Source organism: Dasypus novemcinctus, chromosome 11 (genome assembly GCF_030445035.2).
Source record: "Dasypus novemcinctus isolate mDasNov1 chromosome 11, mDasNov1.1.hap2, whole genome shotgun sequence".
Lineage (NCBI taxonomy): Eukaryota > Metazoa > Chordata > Mammalia > Cingulata > Dasypodidae > Dasypus > Dasypus novemcinctus.
In genome coordinates this window covers 30699316-30719405 of record NC_080683.1, presented here as the reverse complement: position 1 = coordinate 30719405, position 20090 = coordinate 30699316, and the positions used below count along the sequence as shown (strand labels likewise).

The 20090-nt window shown below is 37.8% G+C and overlaps 1 protein-coding gene across 2 annotated transcripts in view; it reads right to left on the bottom strand.

The window, feature by feature from the left end:
* PRIM2 (DNA primase subunit 2) overlaps window positions 1–11730 on the bottom strand; it is a 309771-nt gene extending 298041 nt beyond the window's left edge. Inside the window, exons 1-5 of one of the 2 annotated variants that reach the window (XM_058306925.2) lie at window positions 11632–11730; window positions 10687–10849; window positions 8515–8618; window positions 4631–4710; window positions 2518–2638 (exon numbers count right to left, since the gene is read on the bottom strand). In XM_058306925.2, coding sequence (XP_058162908.1) covers window positions 2518–2638; window positions 4631–4710; window positions 8515–8618; window positions 10687–10840 — 459 coding nt within the window. In that variant the 5' untranslated portion in view covers window positions 10841–10849; window positions 11632–11730. The remainder of the gene's footprint in view (window positions 1–2517; window positions 2639–4630; window positions 4711–8514; window positions 8619–10686; window positions 10850–11631) is intronic. The other variant, XM_071218530.1, reaches the window with a different exon arrangement.
* Between the last annotated feature and the right edge of the window lie 8360 nt (window positions 11731–20090).

Genomic DNA, 20090 nt, shown 5'->3' with positions numbered 1-20090 from the left:
GTAAACTAAAAACTTAATTGTATATATTAAAATGGTATGTGAATTCTGTATCATTAAAGTGATTACAGCACAAGTATAAGAACATCCTTTCATTAATCTTAAAAAAGGACAATACTAATAAATGGGGTTAATAATGAGGTGGTTTATGTGTTAAATAAACCTAATGTAAACTATAAACTATAGATAGTAGTAATATTTGGTTGTACTTTTATCACTTGTAACAAATGTTCCACACCAATGCAAGAGGTTGGTGGAGGGGTGTTGTATGGGAATCCTGTAAGTTATGCATGACTGTTTTGTAAACCCACAACTTCAATAAAAAAAAAAAATAGACTTTCTCAAGGACACTTTGCTCTTTTTCCAACAATAATAATAACGGTTTTTAAAATAAAAAGATAAATTAACAGTAAATGACACAACGATAATGAACTTCATTAAGGATCAAAGTTAAAAGTAAAGTGGAAGATGCTCGAGCTTTAGAGTTCAATGATGGCACTTGTCTCTGCCACTCTTCCTAGACAGATGTCATCTAGAAAATCTCTGCACCTTAAGAGGATCTTATGAGAAGGAAATAAGAGAAACCATGGAAAGTGCTTCCCTAAATGTCTGTTTCCTTCCCTTCATACAGTCCCCTTCCCCCAACTCACATAAAACACAGCATTCCTTGCTATAGCAAGTACTTTCCACTTGTCAGACAGGATGATGTCATTCACCCACCTATTCTGCTTTCTAATTTTATTCAGCTTCAAGCCACCCATTCCAATATCAGAACAGTCTCAACGAGTCCTACTACAATCTGACTGATTTACATCTCCCAAAACAGAATTTTCCTACCTGCCCACTACAGCACAGATCCACCTAAAAGACATAAATTCTATTTCCATCCATAATACCTGTTCCTACTAACTAAATATGTTCCAGATATTTTATAAGTTATATATAATTATAAAGTACAATTACATTGCTTTCACATAATTACAATATGTAAAATCATTCCGATTTGGCTGCAAAAAACTATTCAGACAGGCAAAGTTCACTGACAACTGACTTTTAAAATAAAATATTACCACCTCCACCTTCACCCCTCCAAGCAAGTAACCAACACTTCTGTTTTGTTAATACATTACAAGCATTAAAATTTGACCTACAAGGTTTTAAAGATGAACTTTTACACACTAAACCTTTTTGTGCTTTTCTAAATCACATATTTAATGAATAAAGCCACTGAATGTAAGCCCCTCATTCCCTCCGCCACACCCCCACCCAGTGTATGGTCTTGGGAGTGGCAAGTGAGGATCCCCTGGATGGATCAATTACAGAGTGATCCTAAACTGCAAGTAATTTCTTAGGTAACTATAGATGAAAGAGTTCCTATTCTGTTTAATACTAAAGGCTAATAACTAGGAATCTAATGAATGAACTATCAAGGTTCATAAAATTTGGTATTTCACAAACTAAAATTAGCACATTGGTAAAGTTTACGAGGAATCTCATTCAGTATTTCTGGGTTTCATGCAAAGTTGCAAAGTTCTTATACAAATACACAGAAAAGGAGTTTTGTTGGAATGAGCAAGTGAACAGGGGTGTAGAAACCTTACGTTTTATTCCTCAAAGTGGTCTGTCATCAAAAAAGATTAAGAGCAATCTTAAGACCATCACAGAAAAATACTGAAGGAGACGGAAGCCAAGTATTGGCTATTTTCTCTTTAGGGAGGCCTGGAGCAGGTTCTCAGTTTTAAAGGGGTGTGTATCTATGTTTCTGCTTGTGGCATATATGGCTTGAGCTCCAAAGAAAGAAACTTTATACAGAAATGGGGCAATCTAACTTTTTGGATTCCTCCTTTTGTACTCTCTGAGTCTCATCCACACATTTGAATGTGAGGGCTTTTGTATTAGGATCCCCTTCTCCTCTATCATTGAAGAAGAAAAGTTCGTTGTTGTGCAAAGTCACAGCTGCCTACTCTTTCAGGCAAGGACTTGAAAAGAGTATAAAGAGAACCAAAATTCCAGGAAAGCAGATGTGGCTCAAATGATAGAGCTTCCGCCTACCAGGGTTCGATACCCAGGGCCTCCTGGCCCATGTGGCAAGCTGGCCCACATGGAGTGTTGCCACGTGCAAGGACTGCAGCCCACGCAGGAATGCAGCCCGCCCAAGAGTGGTGCCATCCACACAAAGAGCTGACGCAACAAAAAAAAAAAAGACACACAGAGAAGAGATAATATGAGACACAGTAAAATACAGAGCTAAGATAGAACAAGAGAATGATCACCTCTCCCCGACTCCAGAAGGTCCCAGGATGGGTTCCTGGAGCCGCCTAATAAGAATACAACAAACACAGAACACACAGTGAATGGACAGAGAGAGCAGACAACAGAGGGGGTGAGGAGGGGGTAGAAATAAGGAAAAAAAAAAAGAACCAATTCCACATAAAAAACACAATTCAAAACTGTGTCAGCACTTGAGGGAAAAAGAGAGGGGTGAATAATGAAGACAACTGGAAATAAAAATATACTTACTGCCTCAAACTGCAAATGGCTATCCTTTAAGAAATTCTGAATATTGTCCTTAGATAAAATACTGAAACGAAATCGAAGGAGATCCAATTCTTGTTGAATGAACCAGCGCCTAAGATCCTCACTAAAATGCAAACAGGGAAATTATATATGTAAATTAAAAATCTAATGGTTTTTAAGTCCTAGAAATTTTTATGAAACAATATTAAAGATGATAGACAAGATGCCAATAGTTTTAAAAGCACACAAATTTTCTATAAGGAAAGTAAGACTGATACAGTTGCTTTCACACTCTTCCAGGGATATGTTGGATATAAGCAGGAGAAGTGTTATGAACATAAAATTATAAGGAGAGGGGAGCAGATATAGCACAGTGGTTAAGCTCCTGCTTCCCATACACAAGGTCCCGGGTTCAATCCCTGGTACCTCCTAAAAATTTATTTACTTATTTATTTATTTACTTATTTATTTAATTTTATTATAAGGACTAAATAGATACTATTTTGAGCCATCTGCACTATTATCAAATAATACAAAAGAAAATAGTTCATTGCATTTAATAAAACTGCATAACAATCATGTGCATTAGAAATGGATTACTCCTTTGGCCTGAGGTGGTTTTATCAATGCCAGAAAAACAATTTTTTAAAGTAACTTTGTCTCTGAATAGATTATGATCAGATAAATTTGCAAAGTCAACTTTGTTGAAAGCTTTACAGTTCATAATTTTGCAAAATGTAATATGCAGCACTATATCTCAGTTTAAGATAAGCTAATATCAAGTACAATAAGATAATAGAAATTATGCTTTCAATATAAAATAATACCCAAATGTATTTGAAATGATTTAATTTTTTGTCAAGGAGAAAAAAATGTTGTCTATTGTCAGCAATTCATTTGCTGCATAAATTATATAAACTACATATGCTCTTTTACAAAAGAAAAACTCTAGGACCAAAGCTAATAAAAACTATCTCAATTATTATTATCTTGGAATAATAAATAACATACTCATTTCATAAACCTATTAATAAAAAGAAACCTCCATAAATACATTACGTAGCCATAATTAATATAGAAAAGAACACATAAAGCTAAAAAGAAAAGAGAAAAAAGGGAAGGGAAGGAGATGGAAGGGAGAGGTGGAAGGGAGGGTAAAGCAACTATCTTCTTTTCTCTCTGGGTGGCACTACTGAATGACAAGAAATCAACTACCAAAAGAAACTAACTTAACTCCAATTGGCACTAGGCCATACATCTCAACTTCTAAAAACCTGTATCAGGGAGGATGTGGCTCAAGCAGTTGAGATGGAGGTCCCAGGTTCTGTCCCCAGTGCCTACTAAAAACAAACAACAAGCAAACAAACAAATTAAAAAACCAACTCAGGGAAGCCAATGTGGCTAGTGGGTGAGCGCTAGCTTCCTGCATACGAGGTCCTGAGTTCAATCCCCAGTCACTCAAAAAAAAAAAAAAAAAAACCAGTATCAGATTCAAGCAGGTATTGGAGTCATTGTTTCTTATAAATATTACCATCTTTTTCCTGGAGAAAATAATCAGAAGTCCTTAATGAAATCATTTCCAGTTTTAAATCCCAAATAAAGTGCCTTCCATAAAGTTAAAAAATGTTTAAAAGAGCAATATATTGCAATAGAAAATTCTCTAGTTTTTAGTAAGTAACTCATTTCAAACAATTCTTTGCAACAGTGTTCAGCTCACTAAAGTTTCAAACAATAGGCATTTCTTGATCTTTCCAAAAAAGGGGTTAATGCCTTTTAAATATGGTACCCCTATCCCCTTCTCCTCCAGTCAGAGGAAAGATTCACTGCTGTACAAAGTCACTAGCTGAGTACTCTTTCAGGCAGGTACTTGAGGAGAAAATATAAAGAGAACTAACTCCACACATCAAATACAATTTGAAATTATACCAGCACTTGAAGGTAAAAGGGAGGATGAAGGGTGAAGACAACTGAAAATAAGTCAAAGAATATTGTATCACTCATTGCTAATGCAATTCTAAATTTATCTGCAGTCAGTACAACACACGTAAACTCTCCATGTACCAATTTACAACCCAGGCTATCAGATTGGATTGTGAAAGTATAAATGTATACTCACGACTGGCAATAAGCAAGGCGCAAAATAAAATGAGAAATATGATCTTTTCTTCGTGGTTCATATTCATCTTCTAAGTTTTCCTTAAAAATAATACAACATATACATTTAAAAATACGTTAAAATGGTAAGTGGTATAAAGAGTCACTGAGGCAGCATAAGTCAATGATAAAGTAAGTTTCAAAAATTCAGAGTTCCAAATACACTTGCCAGGACAAGTATCATTCTAAGTTGGCAATCCTGTGGAACTGAGGACTGAATTGATCTCAACAAAACCTCCTGGGTTTGGACCTCACTATCTTCTTCCTCTTTATCAGTGTGTCCATTCTTATCCAGGCTATACCTAGGGTTCACTTCATATATAAACCATCAACTTCTTTAATTACAACATCTGTCAAATTTTAGATTCGAAATTAATCTACAGCTATTTTCAAAATAATCTACAGTCCTATTCCTAAAATGCTAAGAACCTCTGAAGAAAAAAAACACAACTATGGGAATTTGGAATAGTAGATACAATGCCCAGGTATCTTTATTCAAGTCCAAAATAGTAAGAGCAAACATGTCTTGAGTGCTTACAAGGTAAGCATTATTATAAGCATTTTTCATGTATTAACCCATTTAATCCTTAAAGTAAGCTCATGAGTTAGGCCCTATTATATCCCTATTTTAAAGATGAGGAAACTGAGGCACAGGAAGGTTATACAAGTTGGCTAGGGTCACAAAGCTCATAAGCAACAGAGCTGGGATGTGACAAAATCATCTCCTTCCTCACTTCTCAAAAAAGGCATTTCATGGGCCATGATGTGAACCAATGTATATGAGGTGCAGAGGTGCCCAAAGATGTACTTACCAAATCCAATGGATGTGTCATGATGATGGGAACGAGTGTTGTTGGGGGGGGGAGAGGGGGGGTGGGGGGGTGGGGTTGAATGGGACCTCACATATATATTTTTAATGTAATATTATTACAAAGTCAATAAAAAATAAAAAAATTTAAAAATTAAAAAAAAAAAAAAAAAAGGCATTTCAAACTTCACCAGTTGTCCCCAGCCCCCTACCATACCATCTTCCCTTTCTTTCTCATATGACTTCATCTACTTTAGGGAAAACAAAGGTCACAAGAGACTCTTTCAACCTGAAACTTCTGCACCCACACGTTGCACTGCCTCTATCTCCATGAACAAACCATCTATCCTTCCTCCTAGGGAAAGCTAATCCCTATACCTAAAGCCTGCGTTCCATCTGTTCTTATCTCTTAAGGATTTTGATTTATTAATCGCTCAATAAGGTATCTTCAAGATGCTCTCCTCTTCCTTCTCTTCTGGATCTTTCTGCTCAGCTCATACGCATGTTCAATTATCTCCTGTCATATATGAATGCCTGCACATATATATGTTGTATAAGCTAAACACCTTAATAAGAATAAACATCTTATTCCATCCACACCTCTTTACCATCCTCCTCCAATCACTGTCAACAATCTGGCTTCTGCCCCTTTTTACAGGAGCCCACCCAACTGGCAAATCCAATGGGTGCTGTACTACTCATCTTGCATGATCCATCCTAAGCATCTGAAACTGTGTATTAAAAGCACCAACCATGGAACACCAATCCATTCCCAGATTAAAATCTTAGTTCCACCACTTATCTTATGAGCTGCAAGTGATTTAGCATATCAGTAACTCAATTTCTTGATCTGTAAAATGAGGATGATAGCAGTTTCTACCTGATAAGACTGCTGTATGGATTACAAGAGCTAACATACATAAAGCACTTAGAACAGATAGCAAGCATAATATAAAGGTTTGCTACTATTATTTCATTAGCTATCATTATCAATATCATTATTATTGAAAATACAGCCTTCCTAGGCTTCTCTGACACTATTATACATTGTCATCTGCCACCTTTCTGGCAGCTCCTTCTCAATTTTCTTCCCAGACTCCTCCATTCCACTTCACCTTATTGTATTCTTCATTCCTTGTCCTCTATCATCATCTTTTCTCACTCAAACACTTTCCTTGGGTGCTCTCACCTACTCCCAATGTTCATGGCATTCCTCAAAATCTATACTCACAGTATCTCTTAAGTAGAGATCTGTATTTCCAATTGCCATGAGATACCTCCACAGGCATTCAAATTCTCAAGAATGCAACATCTTCCTTCCAAAAGCTCTTTCTCCTCCTAACTACCACATCTCAAAACATAACTGCCATCCACCCAGTTGCCCTAACTAGAAACCTGGGTGTCCTTCATAAATCCTCCCTCTCTTCTACTTATAATGAGTCATTAAAATCATCTGATTCAACTTTCTTATTAACTCTTGAACTTGTACTCTTCTATTTAATTCAGATTCTCGTCATTTCCAGGTTCCTAACTAGTCTCCTTCCTACCAGGCATGCCAATTTTAATCTGTTCTTGGATGTCATCTTCCCAAATAAAAATCTGATGACATCCATCAAGATGCAGTTCTAGCATTATCTCCTCTGGGAAGCTTTTACAAACCTCCCCAATCTGAGCTGGGTAATTATATGTGCTTTCAGAGTTCCTGGACCATACCTCTAAATAAGAGTATCATCATCATCCTATATTGCAGTGATTCTCAAACCAAGGGGATTTTGTCGCCAAGGGACATTTGGCAATGTCTGGAGACAAGGAGTGGGTAAAGAGCAGAAATGCTAAGCACCCTACAATGCAAGGACAGTCCCCCACAATAAGGAATTATCAAGCCCAAAATGTCAATAGTGCCAAGGTTGAAAAACAGTCCTGTATTGTAATCATCTGACCACATGCCAATCACCACTAGTAAACTGTAGCTTCCTTCAGGCAAAGTCTATGCTATATCAGTCTTTATAAAATCCCTGTGGTAAGAAAATATTTGGAAATACCATCTCCAATAAGGGCCTAATATCCACAATTACAAAGAAATCCTACTGCTCCACAATAAAAAGACAAACAGCCCATTTTTAAAAAGGCCAAAAAACTTGAATAGGTATTTCTCCAAAGAGGATATACAAATGGCCAAAAAACACATGAAAAGATGCTCAACATCATTAGCTATAAGGGAAATGCAAATCAAAATCATAATGAGATATCATTTCACACCCACTAGAATGACTACTATTTTCAAAAATGGAAAATTGTTGGAGAGCATGTTGTGAAATACAAACACTTATTCATTGTTGGGGGAAATGATAAAATGGTGCAACCGCTGTAGAAGATAGTTTAGCAGTTCTTTGCAAAGTTAGGTACAGAATTACCATATGACCAGGCAATATACTTCTAGGTATATATCCAAAAGATCTGAAAGCAGAGATTTGAACAGATATTTGCACACCAATGTTCACAGCAGCATTATTCACAATTGTCAAAAGATGGAAGCAACCCAAGTGCCTATCAGCCAATGAATGGATAAATAAAATGTGGTATATACATAAAAGGAATATTATTCAGCAGTAAAAAGGGAGGCATGTTCTGAATTATGCAACAACATGAATGAACCCTGAAGACATCATGTTGATTGAAATAAGCCAGACACAAAAGGGAAAATATCATATGATCTCAATGATATGAAAAAATTAGAATAAGCAAACTCACAGAGGCAAAATCTAGAATATAAGTTACCAGGAGCCTGGGTGAAGGTAGGGAATGGGATATTAATGCGTAAATTGTAAGAGTTTCTATCCGGATTAATTGTAAAGTTTTAGTAATGGATGGTGGTGATATTAATATGCACAGCACTATGAATATAATTCACAGCACTGAATTATAAACATGAATGTGGTTTAAAAAAAAATTCTGGACCTTTGTAACACCTGTCCCACAACTGACACTAAGTATATGAATATATCCAAACAGAAGAATTTTTTTTCCGTTTTACTTACTCTATAGGAAAACTTGAGCTTTCGAATCTCAGCCTCCAACTTACTCTGGTATTCCTCACTTCCTTTCATATAGCTCACACCAAGATTTTCTATTGATTTTAGCACTAAAAAAGAAGAAAGAAGGAAAAGAAAAGAAAGGAAGAGAAGGGATGATAAAAAGTATTATTGCAAGATAATTTTTTTTCATTAAATCTACAACAAACAGAATCTTGGATACTTCAGCAATTCTATAACTATTCATTGATAGACAGTGACAAGGTATAACAGTTTTACTTTCTGCAAGTAGATTATATAAATTATATATGTTTGCAGGAAGATAATTTCCATCCATGTACAGATAATATCCATGTCTCATATCAAGAGTTCTCAACCAGGAAAAAGGGAAAGTTGGTAGTTAATCACTGCTGTACTGAGCCACTATTGTTAAGCAAAGAAATGTATCCCTCGTATTTGTCAGGGTAGAAAGATTAAACATCACTTGCTTACATCCTTCTTAGGGAACTGTTAGGTTGTCTGCTTCATTTACTCAGCACAGGCTCACCAGAAAAAAAAATCCTTCCTTGCTGATGAAGCAAAGGTAGAAAGGACACACCAAAGGAACCATCCTAAATAGATTCAACACACTGTTCCAAAGTTCCATAATTCCCTTGTCTATACTACCCTAGATGAATTCTTCTTCCATTAATGAGAGGTTTTTTTTTTAATTCAAAAATGAAAAACTTCTAAGTATTTTCTTCTTATGGTATCCACACCAAACTTACCTTCCTTTCAATAATGCTCTACCTGCCCTCTCTATCTCCATTTGCAGAGTCCCCTCTCATTGCCACTGTCACTACCTTAGTTCAGGCCCATACCATCTCATCTTTTATAGGTTAAATCCAGGGGATACTTTTCAATCATCCACAACCCCTAAAAGGCATTTGGGTTTTTTTGTTTGTTTGTTTTTGTTTTTTAAATTTCTCTACCCTTCCCCGCCACCCCCTCCCCCAGTTGTCTGCTCTCTGTGTCCATTCACTGTGTGTTCTTCTGTGTCTGCTTGTATCAGCGGCACCCGGAATCTGTGTCTCGTTCTGTTATGTCATCTTGCTGCATCAGCTCTCCATGTGTGCAGCGCCACCCCTGGGCAGGCTGCACTTTTTTCACACTGGGTGGCTCTCCTTACGGGGTGCACTCCTTGCTCATGGGGCTCCCCTATGTGGGGGACACCACTGCATGGCACGGCACTCCTTGCACCCATAAGCATTCCAAGTGGGCCAGCTCATCACACGGGTCAGGAGGCCCTGGGTTTGAACCTTGGACCTCCCATGTTGTAGGCGGACGCCCTATCTGTTGGGCCAAATCCACTTCCCCCTAAAAGGCATTCAACAGGTAAACTTCCTAACACCTTTTTCTCTCTTGCCTTTCACTCTTCCATTCAACCAACAGGTAATGAGTGTCCCTCTTCGGATTAGCAGTTCTCAACCTGCTCCTCTAAGAATGATTAACAGAATCTCATCTCTCCTTCTGATTTTCCCATAAGGATATCCTGGAACATAAACTCTGAAGACAGTGCTAGTATTTCTGCTTCAGTTCATACCTAGCCCAATCCTTTCTTCGATCAACAGAGACAGGATAAACAGGGCCCCAGTATAGTTACCTTTCTGTACAAATGCTTCATACAGCAACATAAAACAAAATGCCTTTGTTATTCATACTTCTCCATCCACCCTGAACTTGACACTATACCCTCAAAATTATATTCTCTTTCATTTCCCTAACCTTTGTATAGGCTGTTATTTCGGTTTGGAGAAAAACCCTTCACTTCTTTGTTGGGAAATTTCGACCCATTTTCAAAGTCAAAGTTCAATTTCTCTTAATCAGATTGTCAGTCACTCCCACTTCTTTCTTTGCTTCAATAGACCTACTATATACCTCAACTAGAGCATTCACAATAGTGAATTGTGGTTATTATTCTGAAGATGGGAATTATATTATTCATCTCAAAACCCTACCACCTAGGACATAGCAACACTCAATACTTATGCATTTTACAGTCAATGAATAAACAGCAAATCTTCAAATATTTGCTGAATGAATTGCTAAATGAAGAGGGAAACAGTGCTTTCATTCATTCCCACCAAGTGCAAGTAAACATCTCAAGACTATGTAAATTCTAATTTAAATATTACTCACATTTAACTCTATCGATAGCCAAGTTTTCAAATTCTATCAAAGATATGTTTTCAGAAGGTGGCTGCAGGTAAAACTGCAGGCTATGAGGGTAACAAGCACTTCTTTGGTCACCTGCCAGCCTCAACTTCCTCCGCTTTTCTCCAAAAAACTGCATTTTGGTTACCTTGGAAGGAAACACATAAAAGAAGTTAAAATGAGAGAAGTGGACTTGAAAAGAAAAAGCCGAAAACATGAAAAATAACCCCACAGGCATGGAAAAAAAGTAGAACTTGAAGGACATGCACAAAATGTTAACAGTAATCATCTCTGGATTTGTTTTCTGTACTTTCCAGATTTTCTGCAATATACTTGTGGTCATTTGGGGGTGAGGAAAGGCAGGTGATGGGGAAGATGCAGTATGGTGGTCCTAACTTTCAGCAACAAAGTATGGTGATAGTACTTGCTCAAGACTGGTCTGTGTGTCACCACCCTTAGATCCTTGCATTCTCAAGGGTTAAGGTTTTTTGTTTTGTTTTACATTTTATTAACGTTTATTTGGGCAACAAACGATTCCCCCCATCAGGCAGCGCCAAACCGAAAGTGGTAAGGAGCTCCCAAGGTAAGGTTTTATATGGGCGGCAATTCTGAACTTAGAATAAGGAGCAATGGGTTCTGGCTAAATAATGCGCAGAGTCACAACTGTACTTCAGAACTCCTTTTAGAAAACATCGATACGTTCTTTTCACGTTCCCACCCGCGTTCCCCCTCCATCCGGGCGAAGATCTCTACCTCCTCAACCCCACACCCGCAGCCGTGTCAACCGACCAATACCGAGTGCCCTCCCCCAGTACCGATCAATCCCTCTGCTCCCACCGTGCGCAAAGTGTTCTCCCTTTCTTTCTCGACTTGCAAGTCTCAACACCGAAACTGAGCTCCCTCCTAACAATCTACGAGAGTTCCTCTCACCTGCAGCCACACCAAACCGGAGGAAACACACAACGCCGCCAAACGCTTTTCTCGGGTGGCGGGAGATTTCTCTTGGAACCGGAAGCCCGAGCTAAGGCCCGCCCCGAACGGCCCGCCCACCCCGCGCCGCCCGGCGCATGCTCAGTGGGAGCGTCTGGGCTTTTGGTCCACTTGGCCCGTCTTTCGAAAATTTAATATAAGTTGGATTTTCCCCCCCAAGATTTTAAGCTGCGTCGCCTGAATATGGACTCGGTAGCTTCTGACAGTTGAATCTGAGGTTCTGAAGTGCTAGAGGGGAAAAACTTCCACATACCGAAGAATGAGCCAACATAACTTCGTTTAGGAACACTGACAAAGATTCCATGAATTGAGGGAAATGCGGTGCTTTAACCCGCTGGGCTGGGACGCATCGCTTCCATTCTGGGGAAGGAATGAACAGGGGTTTGCTGAGCTCTCTTTTTGCATCCCGCTCACCATTAGATGCTCTATTTTTTCTCTTGATCTTTCAGCACCCAATAAGGTAAGTCGTATTGGCCTTTTTTTTTTTTTTTTTTTGCAGATGAGAAAATTGAAACTAACCGATTATCGCTAGTTTGCCTATATACAATGCATATTTTATTTTATTTTTTCTATTGGACTTCAAGCCCAATTCGGGCAGGTTCCACGATCAGTTCACTTTTTTCCCCCAATCACCTCGCACATAGTAAGCAACTCCAGCAAAATATCTGTGGAACTATAGAATGAGCGAATGAAGAAGGCACACACGCAGAAATCTCTCTGGGGTCTACAAAAATTGGTAGAGATCAGGTTCGGAAAGAAAGTCGTATCGAAGAAGTGGAAAGTCCTGGGGAGAAAGTGAATGCGCCACTTATTTTCCTGATCTCGAACTGCAGGATTCCCAGTCTGCGCGCCAGAGCCAAGCCCACTCTTTCTCCGGCTTCTCTCACAGAGCTAGAGATAGGCTGCACTTGTGGCCTCCAGGGCGCGCTTCTCACTTAGAAAAGTGGTCGACGGAGTCGTAGTTATTGGAGGTGAAGAACGCATTGAAAGTTTAAAACTTTAGAAATATAAATATAGTGAAACAATATAAAGCTTCAAAGAAGCTACTGAGCATGGGCCAAACTGTACCTGATAACTGACTTTGCACCAGGACCTGTCCTAAGCAATTTACCTGAAAGTCTTATTAATCCCATTTCACAGATTAAAAAAAAAAAGTTAAATGACTTCAAACGGTCACGTGACTAGTAAGTGACAAAGCCAGGTTCAAACCCAGGAAGACTGCCTCCAGGGACCAGATTGCGAACCATTGCACTATAATTATTTTACCACTGTGACTAGAGAGCATCACCTTAACTCCGTTTTCTCTGTATCTGTCAGACACATAATTAATGTCAGCTTGTTCAAAGAAGCCAAAAGAAAACATGTGAACTGCCTGAAAAAACCTGGAGTACAGATAGATAATAAGAAAATTTAGGTGAATATTTACCCGATCTCTCAACAGTAATAAATTACAAATTTTAAAAATCTTAAGATTTGGCTATAAAAATGTAAAGGTCTGCATCCAGTTCGCCAATGTGGCTCGGTAGTTAAGCTCCGGCTTTTTACATACCAGGTCCCGAGTTCAATCCCCAACCCCTTGGTACCTCCAAAAAAGAAAAGTTTGAATTAAAAAAAAAAACAAAAACTGAGAATGATTATGCAGTGATCAAACTGGGGAAAAGGTTTACCACAAATATCACATCCAAAAGGTTAATACAGTCAGAAAGTAAAGAACTTATGTTAAATCATTAGGAAAAACATTGAAAGACATAAATTGAAGATTGGGAAAAAGGACAGGAACAGATAACTCAGGCAAAATGATTAATGATAAAGCATAAAATATGTTTATCATTGCCAGGAGACAAATATTTCTGCTCAAAACTGACAAAGATTTTGCAATTAAAATATTTTGGGGCAAAGTGCAATGTGATGAGCACACATAGGAAATTGTGATGCTACAGTTCTGGAGTACTATGTGTATTATGAGCCTTGAAAGAATCTATACAGTTTGACCAAAGATATGTCCAGAAGTGGACATGAAAATATGTGTTCATGGAACTTATTAACAACATTATAACCTTATAAAAGTGAAAAAATAGGAAAAAACCTAAATGGAAATCACAAGAAAAGGAATAAATAAATAATAGTGTATATGTACTATAAGACATTATGGGCCATTTAAAATACATTTCTGAAGAATATTTGACCTGTAAAAATGCTCAGGACACTGTTAAATTAGAACAGAGTACATAAAACCACATATACCATATGATCTGTATTTGTGAAAACATTACCTAATTGGCTACAGTAATTTTTAACTTACTTTTATCTGGTAAATAAAAATAACATTCCCGTTGTAAAAATTTTGGAAACTATCACAATGAAAATATCTACCTATGAAGCTGTTATCGATTAATCCCAACACGGCTAACATTTTGCCCCAATCAACCAACTTCATGGGTGATGAGAACTCTTAAAGGGCAGCTCTTGCTACATTATTGCATTTTCCTGTGATACTTCCAACAATTACAAGGAAGCTGCCCTCTGAAACTTTTTCTCACCTCCAAATGTCTATCAGTCCCTGTCTTCTCTTCTTGCAGCCTAGACAGAGGTTGTTCATTGCAATCAGAATTTTAGGTAGGTACAAGGCAGCCCCCTGAGCTACACTGGTTTTTTTTCAACTTTCTTGGCTTATCCATAGTTTGCTCATAAGTTGACCCACCTTAACTTAAATGTCAGTGCCTCTTTCACATTAGTTGGTATCTATGAAATATTTTTTAAAGCCATTTTTTGAGATATATTCACATACATTACAGTCCATCCAAAGCGTAAAATCAGTGGCTTTTGGTAGAACCATAATCTTATACATTCATCACCACAAAAAATTTTAGAACAATTTCCTTACTCCACAAATTAAAACTCCATACCTCTTAGCAGTCACCTCTCAATCCTTCTAATCTTCTCCAGCCCTACATAACCACCACTCTCATTTCATTTTTACAAATTGATTTATATTAATATTTATATTTTATATTAATGCATTCATACAATATCTGGTACTTTGTGAATGGTTTCTTTCACTTAGCATAATGTGGGGTGTTTTTGTGGTTTTTTGCCTGATATTTAACATCACGTAACATTAACATACATTTGTTCAATTTCAAAGAAAAACAGTCTTATTTATGTAATATGTCTCATGTCCATATTTCACATAAGGTTTTACTCTGCTCTACAGTCCCATGTTACATGTTTTTAGCTTTCCTTCAAGTAATATACATGACTTTAGACTTTCTCTTTCAACCACTGTCATACCCATGACACTATGATGTGCTTTCACCTTTTCCAACCACTGTCATACCCAAAACACTATGATGTACCTTCGCCTTTTCCATTTATTTCCAAAGTTTATCAAACACCATTTTTACCAATTCTGCACAAGTTAATCTTCAGCTTTCCATCTCTAACCTCATTCTATTTTCTAGTGACCTATATTCTAGTTATTAACTCCATGGGTTTACATAATATATTTAGTTGATAAAAGCACAATCATTCAGTATTTGTCCTTCACTCAATGTAATGTCCTCCAGGTTCATCCATTGTCACATGTTTCATGACTTCACTTCTTATTACAGCTGCATAATATTCCATTGTGTATACACACCACGGTTTATCCATTCATTGGTTGACGACACCTGGGTTGTTTTCATCTTTTGGCAGTTGTGAATAACACCACTTTTGAACATTGGTGTGCAAATAGCTGTCCATGCCACTGTTCTCAATTCTTCTGTGTATATACCCATTACAGGTATTGCTGGGTCATGTAGCATATCTATATTCAATTTATTTAGGGATGGCCAAACAGTCCTCCACAGTGGCTGTACCCATTCTTCATTCCCACAGTGAGTAAGCATTCCTATCTCTCAAAATACTCTCCAAAACTTGCAGTTTTCTGAATTTTTAATAGTGGCCACTCTAATAGGTGTGAAATGATATCTCATTGTAGTTTTGATATGCATTTCCCTAATCACTAATGATGTTGAATATTTTTTCATGTGTTTTTTTTTCACCATTTGTACTTCTTTATTCAAGTCCTTTGCCCCATTTTTAATTAAGTCACTTGTCTTTTTGTTGTAGAATCTTTTTACAAATCATGGATATTAAACCCTTATCAGATATGTGATTTCCAAATATTTTCTACAATTGAGTTAGCTGCCTTTTCACACGTTTGACAAAGTCCTTGGAGGTCAAAGTGTTCAATTTTGAGGAGTCCCCATTTATCTATTTTTTCTTTTGTTACTCGTGCTGTGGGTATAAGGTCCAAGAAACCATCACCTACCACACAACCTTTAAAATATTTTCCTACATTTTCTTCTAGTAGTTTTATGGCCATGGCTTTTATATTTTAGGTCTTTGATCCATTTTGAGTTGATTCTTATATAGGGAGTAAGATAGGAATCATCTTTCATTCTTTTGGTTGTGAATATCTAGTCCTCCCACCTATTTGTTGAAGAGACTGTTTGGTCCCAGTAATGTGGACTTGGTAGGTTTGTCAAAAACCCATTGGACCTAGTGGTGAGAGTCTATTTCTAGACTCTCAATCCATTCCATATTCAATGTTTCTAACTTTATGACAACACCATGCTGTTTTGAACAATGTAGGTTTTTAATATGTTCCAAGTTCAGGCAGTAAGAGTCCTTCCACATCACTCTTCTTTTTAGGATGTTTTTGGCTAATTGGGGGACACTTTCCCTTCCAAATAAATTTGATAATTGCTTTTTCTATTTCTGTAAAGTAGGTTGTTGGAATTCTGATTAGTACTGCATTGAATCTACAAATCGGTTTGGGTAGGACTGACATCTTCACAATATTTGTTCTTCCAATCCATGAACACAATGTATTTCCATTTCTTTAGGTCTTCTTTGATTTATTTTAGAATTGTTTCGTAGTTTTCTAAGTATAATTCCTATACATCTTCGGTTAAATTTACTCTTAGGTATTTAAATCTTTTTGTTGCTATTGTCATTGGAATTTTTTCCTGATTTCCTCCACAGGTCAATACTAGTGTCAAATCATTACTGAGTTTTGCGTGTTGATCTTGGACCCTGACACTTTGTTGATCTCATTAGCTCAAGTAGCTTTGTTCAAAGCATTTTAGAATTTTCTAAATATAGGATCATGCTATCCAAGAATAGTGAGAGCTTTATTTCCTCTTTTCCTATTTGGGTGACTTTTGGTTTTTGTTTTGTTTTGTTTTTTCTTGTCTAAGCTAGAACTTCTAGCACAATATTGGATAACAGTGGTGACAGTGAGCATCCGTTCTTGTTCTGATCTTAGAGGAAAAGCTTTCAACCTTTTCCCATTGATATTGGCTGTGGGGTTTTCATATATGCCCTTTATCTAATCCTATCTTTCAAAGTGTTTTGACCAAGAAAGGGTGCTGGATTTTGTTGAATGCCTTTTCTGCATCGACTGAGATGGTCATGTGGTTTTTTCCCTTCAATGTGTTAATGTGGTGTATTACATTAATCAATTTTCTTATGCTGAACCAGCCTTGCATACCAGGAATAAATCCCACTTGGTCATGGTATATAATTCTTTTATTGTGCTCGTGGGTTCTGTTTGTGAGTATTTTGTTGAGAATTTTTGCATTTATGTTCATTGGAGAGATTGGTTTGTAATTTTCTTTTCTCATAGTTTCTTTACCTGGCTTTGTTCTTGAGGTGTTATAGGCTTCATAGGTAGATTTTTTTATGATAGTTTCCAGAATTTTTACAATGAGCATATGTCATTTTTATTTGCCAGAAATAAAAAATAAGTTAAATTGCTGTAGATGGGTCCAGATATAGCTCAGTGGTTGAACACCTGCTTCCCATGTACAAGGTCCCAGGTTCAATCCCCAGTACCTCCTAAAAAAAATTAATACAGTCAAGTAATGTTTTTACAAATAGAGATCATATGGTATATTTGGTTTTATGTATTCATCTCTAATTTAATAGTCTTTAAATTAGCATTTCCCAGATCAAATATTATTCAAAACATATTTTGAATGATGCATAATGTCCTATAGTATAAATATAACATTACTAATTTATTAATTTTCTTGTGCTTCCCATTTAGGTTTTTTCCCTTTGTTCACTTTTATAATGTCATAATGTTTTTAATAAGTACCATGAACACAATCTTTAGGATTGTCCATGTTCATTGTTCAAATCTGGGCCCTAGACCCAATAATGGGTTGCAGACCTGCATCCAAGAGCCTTGGGAGGAACCTGTAAAGGCTCTCTTATTTATTTACTTTTAGTTTCATCTCATTCACTTCCTTGGCCTGCAGCAGATGGTGCTCTTTGACAATTCTCTATGCTCATAGCCTGGTCCAAGTGTGTTTGCTGCAACACTGGCAGCAACAGTACAACATCGGATCCTGCCTTGAGGCTATTTAGAGCCTCCCAATTCACACTTTCTCAGAAGCTGTTCTCCAACCTCTGCTGGCAGCCCCCTCCCTTTTCATGAGTAGGAAATATTTCTACTCCTCTCTGCATCCTCAGCACCCAGTCCTGGTCAGTAGGGAGGGTGATTGAGAGGGTTGGATCTCTTTAGTCCCTTACGGGTCCCCAAGGCAAACAATGGCATTGCCCCACCCAGGCTTGAAGGGCTCCTGGGACAAAACAGACCAAATCCGTTGGTCAAAAGCTGAATCAGCCTTAGGCTGCATCCTTCTCTCCCTCCTTTCCTGGGGAGGTGGATCTCTGTGGCCCCCTTTGTCCATAGGCTGAGGCTGGAGAATTCAAAACTGTCTTCTCGTGGAGTAGGGGAAGGGCACCAGTGGCTGCAGCTGCAACTTCTGCTCATGGTCTTTCCATTGAGATTCTTTTCCTTTGCCTTCTCTCTTCTGGGTGGTATCCAGTCTTTCCCTAGTGTCCTAAACCCTAGAATATTTGGGGAGAACCCATTTCTGTGTTTCATGTCTTTCTAATCTGTCATCTTCCCAGAAGTCTCTGAAATATTTCATTAGACAGTTTAAAAAGTTACAGTCCACCACAAACATAAAAATGCTTATGTTAAGAACAAGTAAGACATTGGTAGTGGGTTAGACTATAGGAGCATTTTATATTTTTAACATTCTGTTTTACTCATTTAGCAAATATTTGAAGGCCTCCTACAGCATGGTGCCAAGATTTGATGACTCTATTGTCTATCATGTCCCAAAGGTACCTTATGCTCTGAACTACAAACTTCCCCAAGAATGCCCTGGATTTTCCTACCTTATGCTTTTCTTTATAGTGATTTCTCCAAATCAAGAGCCTCACTCCATCCCTCCAGATAGAATCCTATCCATCCCTCCAGTCATATGTCGAGTGCTGCCTTTTTCCAGCCCATCAGGCCTTTGCTTATTCCAGCTCCACTGTTCATTGTTTAAACCCCCAAGGTACTTTGTAATTCCTATATGGTGTAATTTTTTCTCAACCTATATGTCTCTGCTACAGAGGTTCTTTACCTTTTGTGGATATGTATCATTGGACAATTCGATGGAAGCTCTCCTCAAAAATTACACCCATAAATCAATTTTGTATCCAATTTCAAGAGGTCCATGGACACCATGACCCACCCATGTTCCATTGCATAAGAATACCCACAGTACTAGATTTTATACTTTTTGGACAGCCCTTTTAGTTTATCTTTGTGAATACTAAAGTGCTTACCACAGTATATTCCAAATTCAAAGATAAAATACCCTTAGAACTGGAAAAATATGTTCCTGTTGGAATTACCAATATTTTACTAAACATGTCACATAAGAGCTGTCTTTTAATCATAATTTTAAAACTATTGGGGCTGCAGGATGGTGGCTAAGTAAGGAACTGATCCTACTAGACAGTTAGTAACCACCCAGAGCTATCTAAAGCACCTGTTTGGGGGCCAGGAAACCAGAAGAGCATCGTGCAACATCCTTGAAAGAATGGAAGGAGAAGACTACCCATCTGCAATGAAGTTGTGTTATTAGAGTACTCCACACCACAGAGATTGGGGCTTATCCTCCACTGGCAGTGCAGGCCACCTCAGGAACTATTCTGTGGATGGAGTTGGAAGGTCCACTTCCGCAAAATTGACCACAGCTTCAGCTACTGATTAGTAAATTCAGCAGGCTAAAGTATAATTCTAAGAACTAAAGTTCGAATATTTCCAAATAAGAAATAGGCCAGTAGCCACCATTTTAACTCTGTCTCTGACAAGAGAAGCCAGGCTGATTGAAAATCATAGTGACAGTGAGTACTGGCTTCTTTCCATCCAGATTGTACTACAGCCCTAGCCTAGGCTCCAGCCCCACCTCTGGCAGGAAGGAAGCTGGCAGGACCTCTACCAGCTTCCTGCCTTTTCAATGCAGAAAAGACATTTGACAAAATCCTGCATCCTTTCTTGA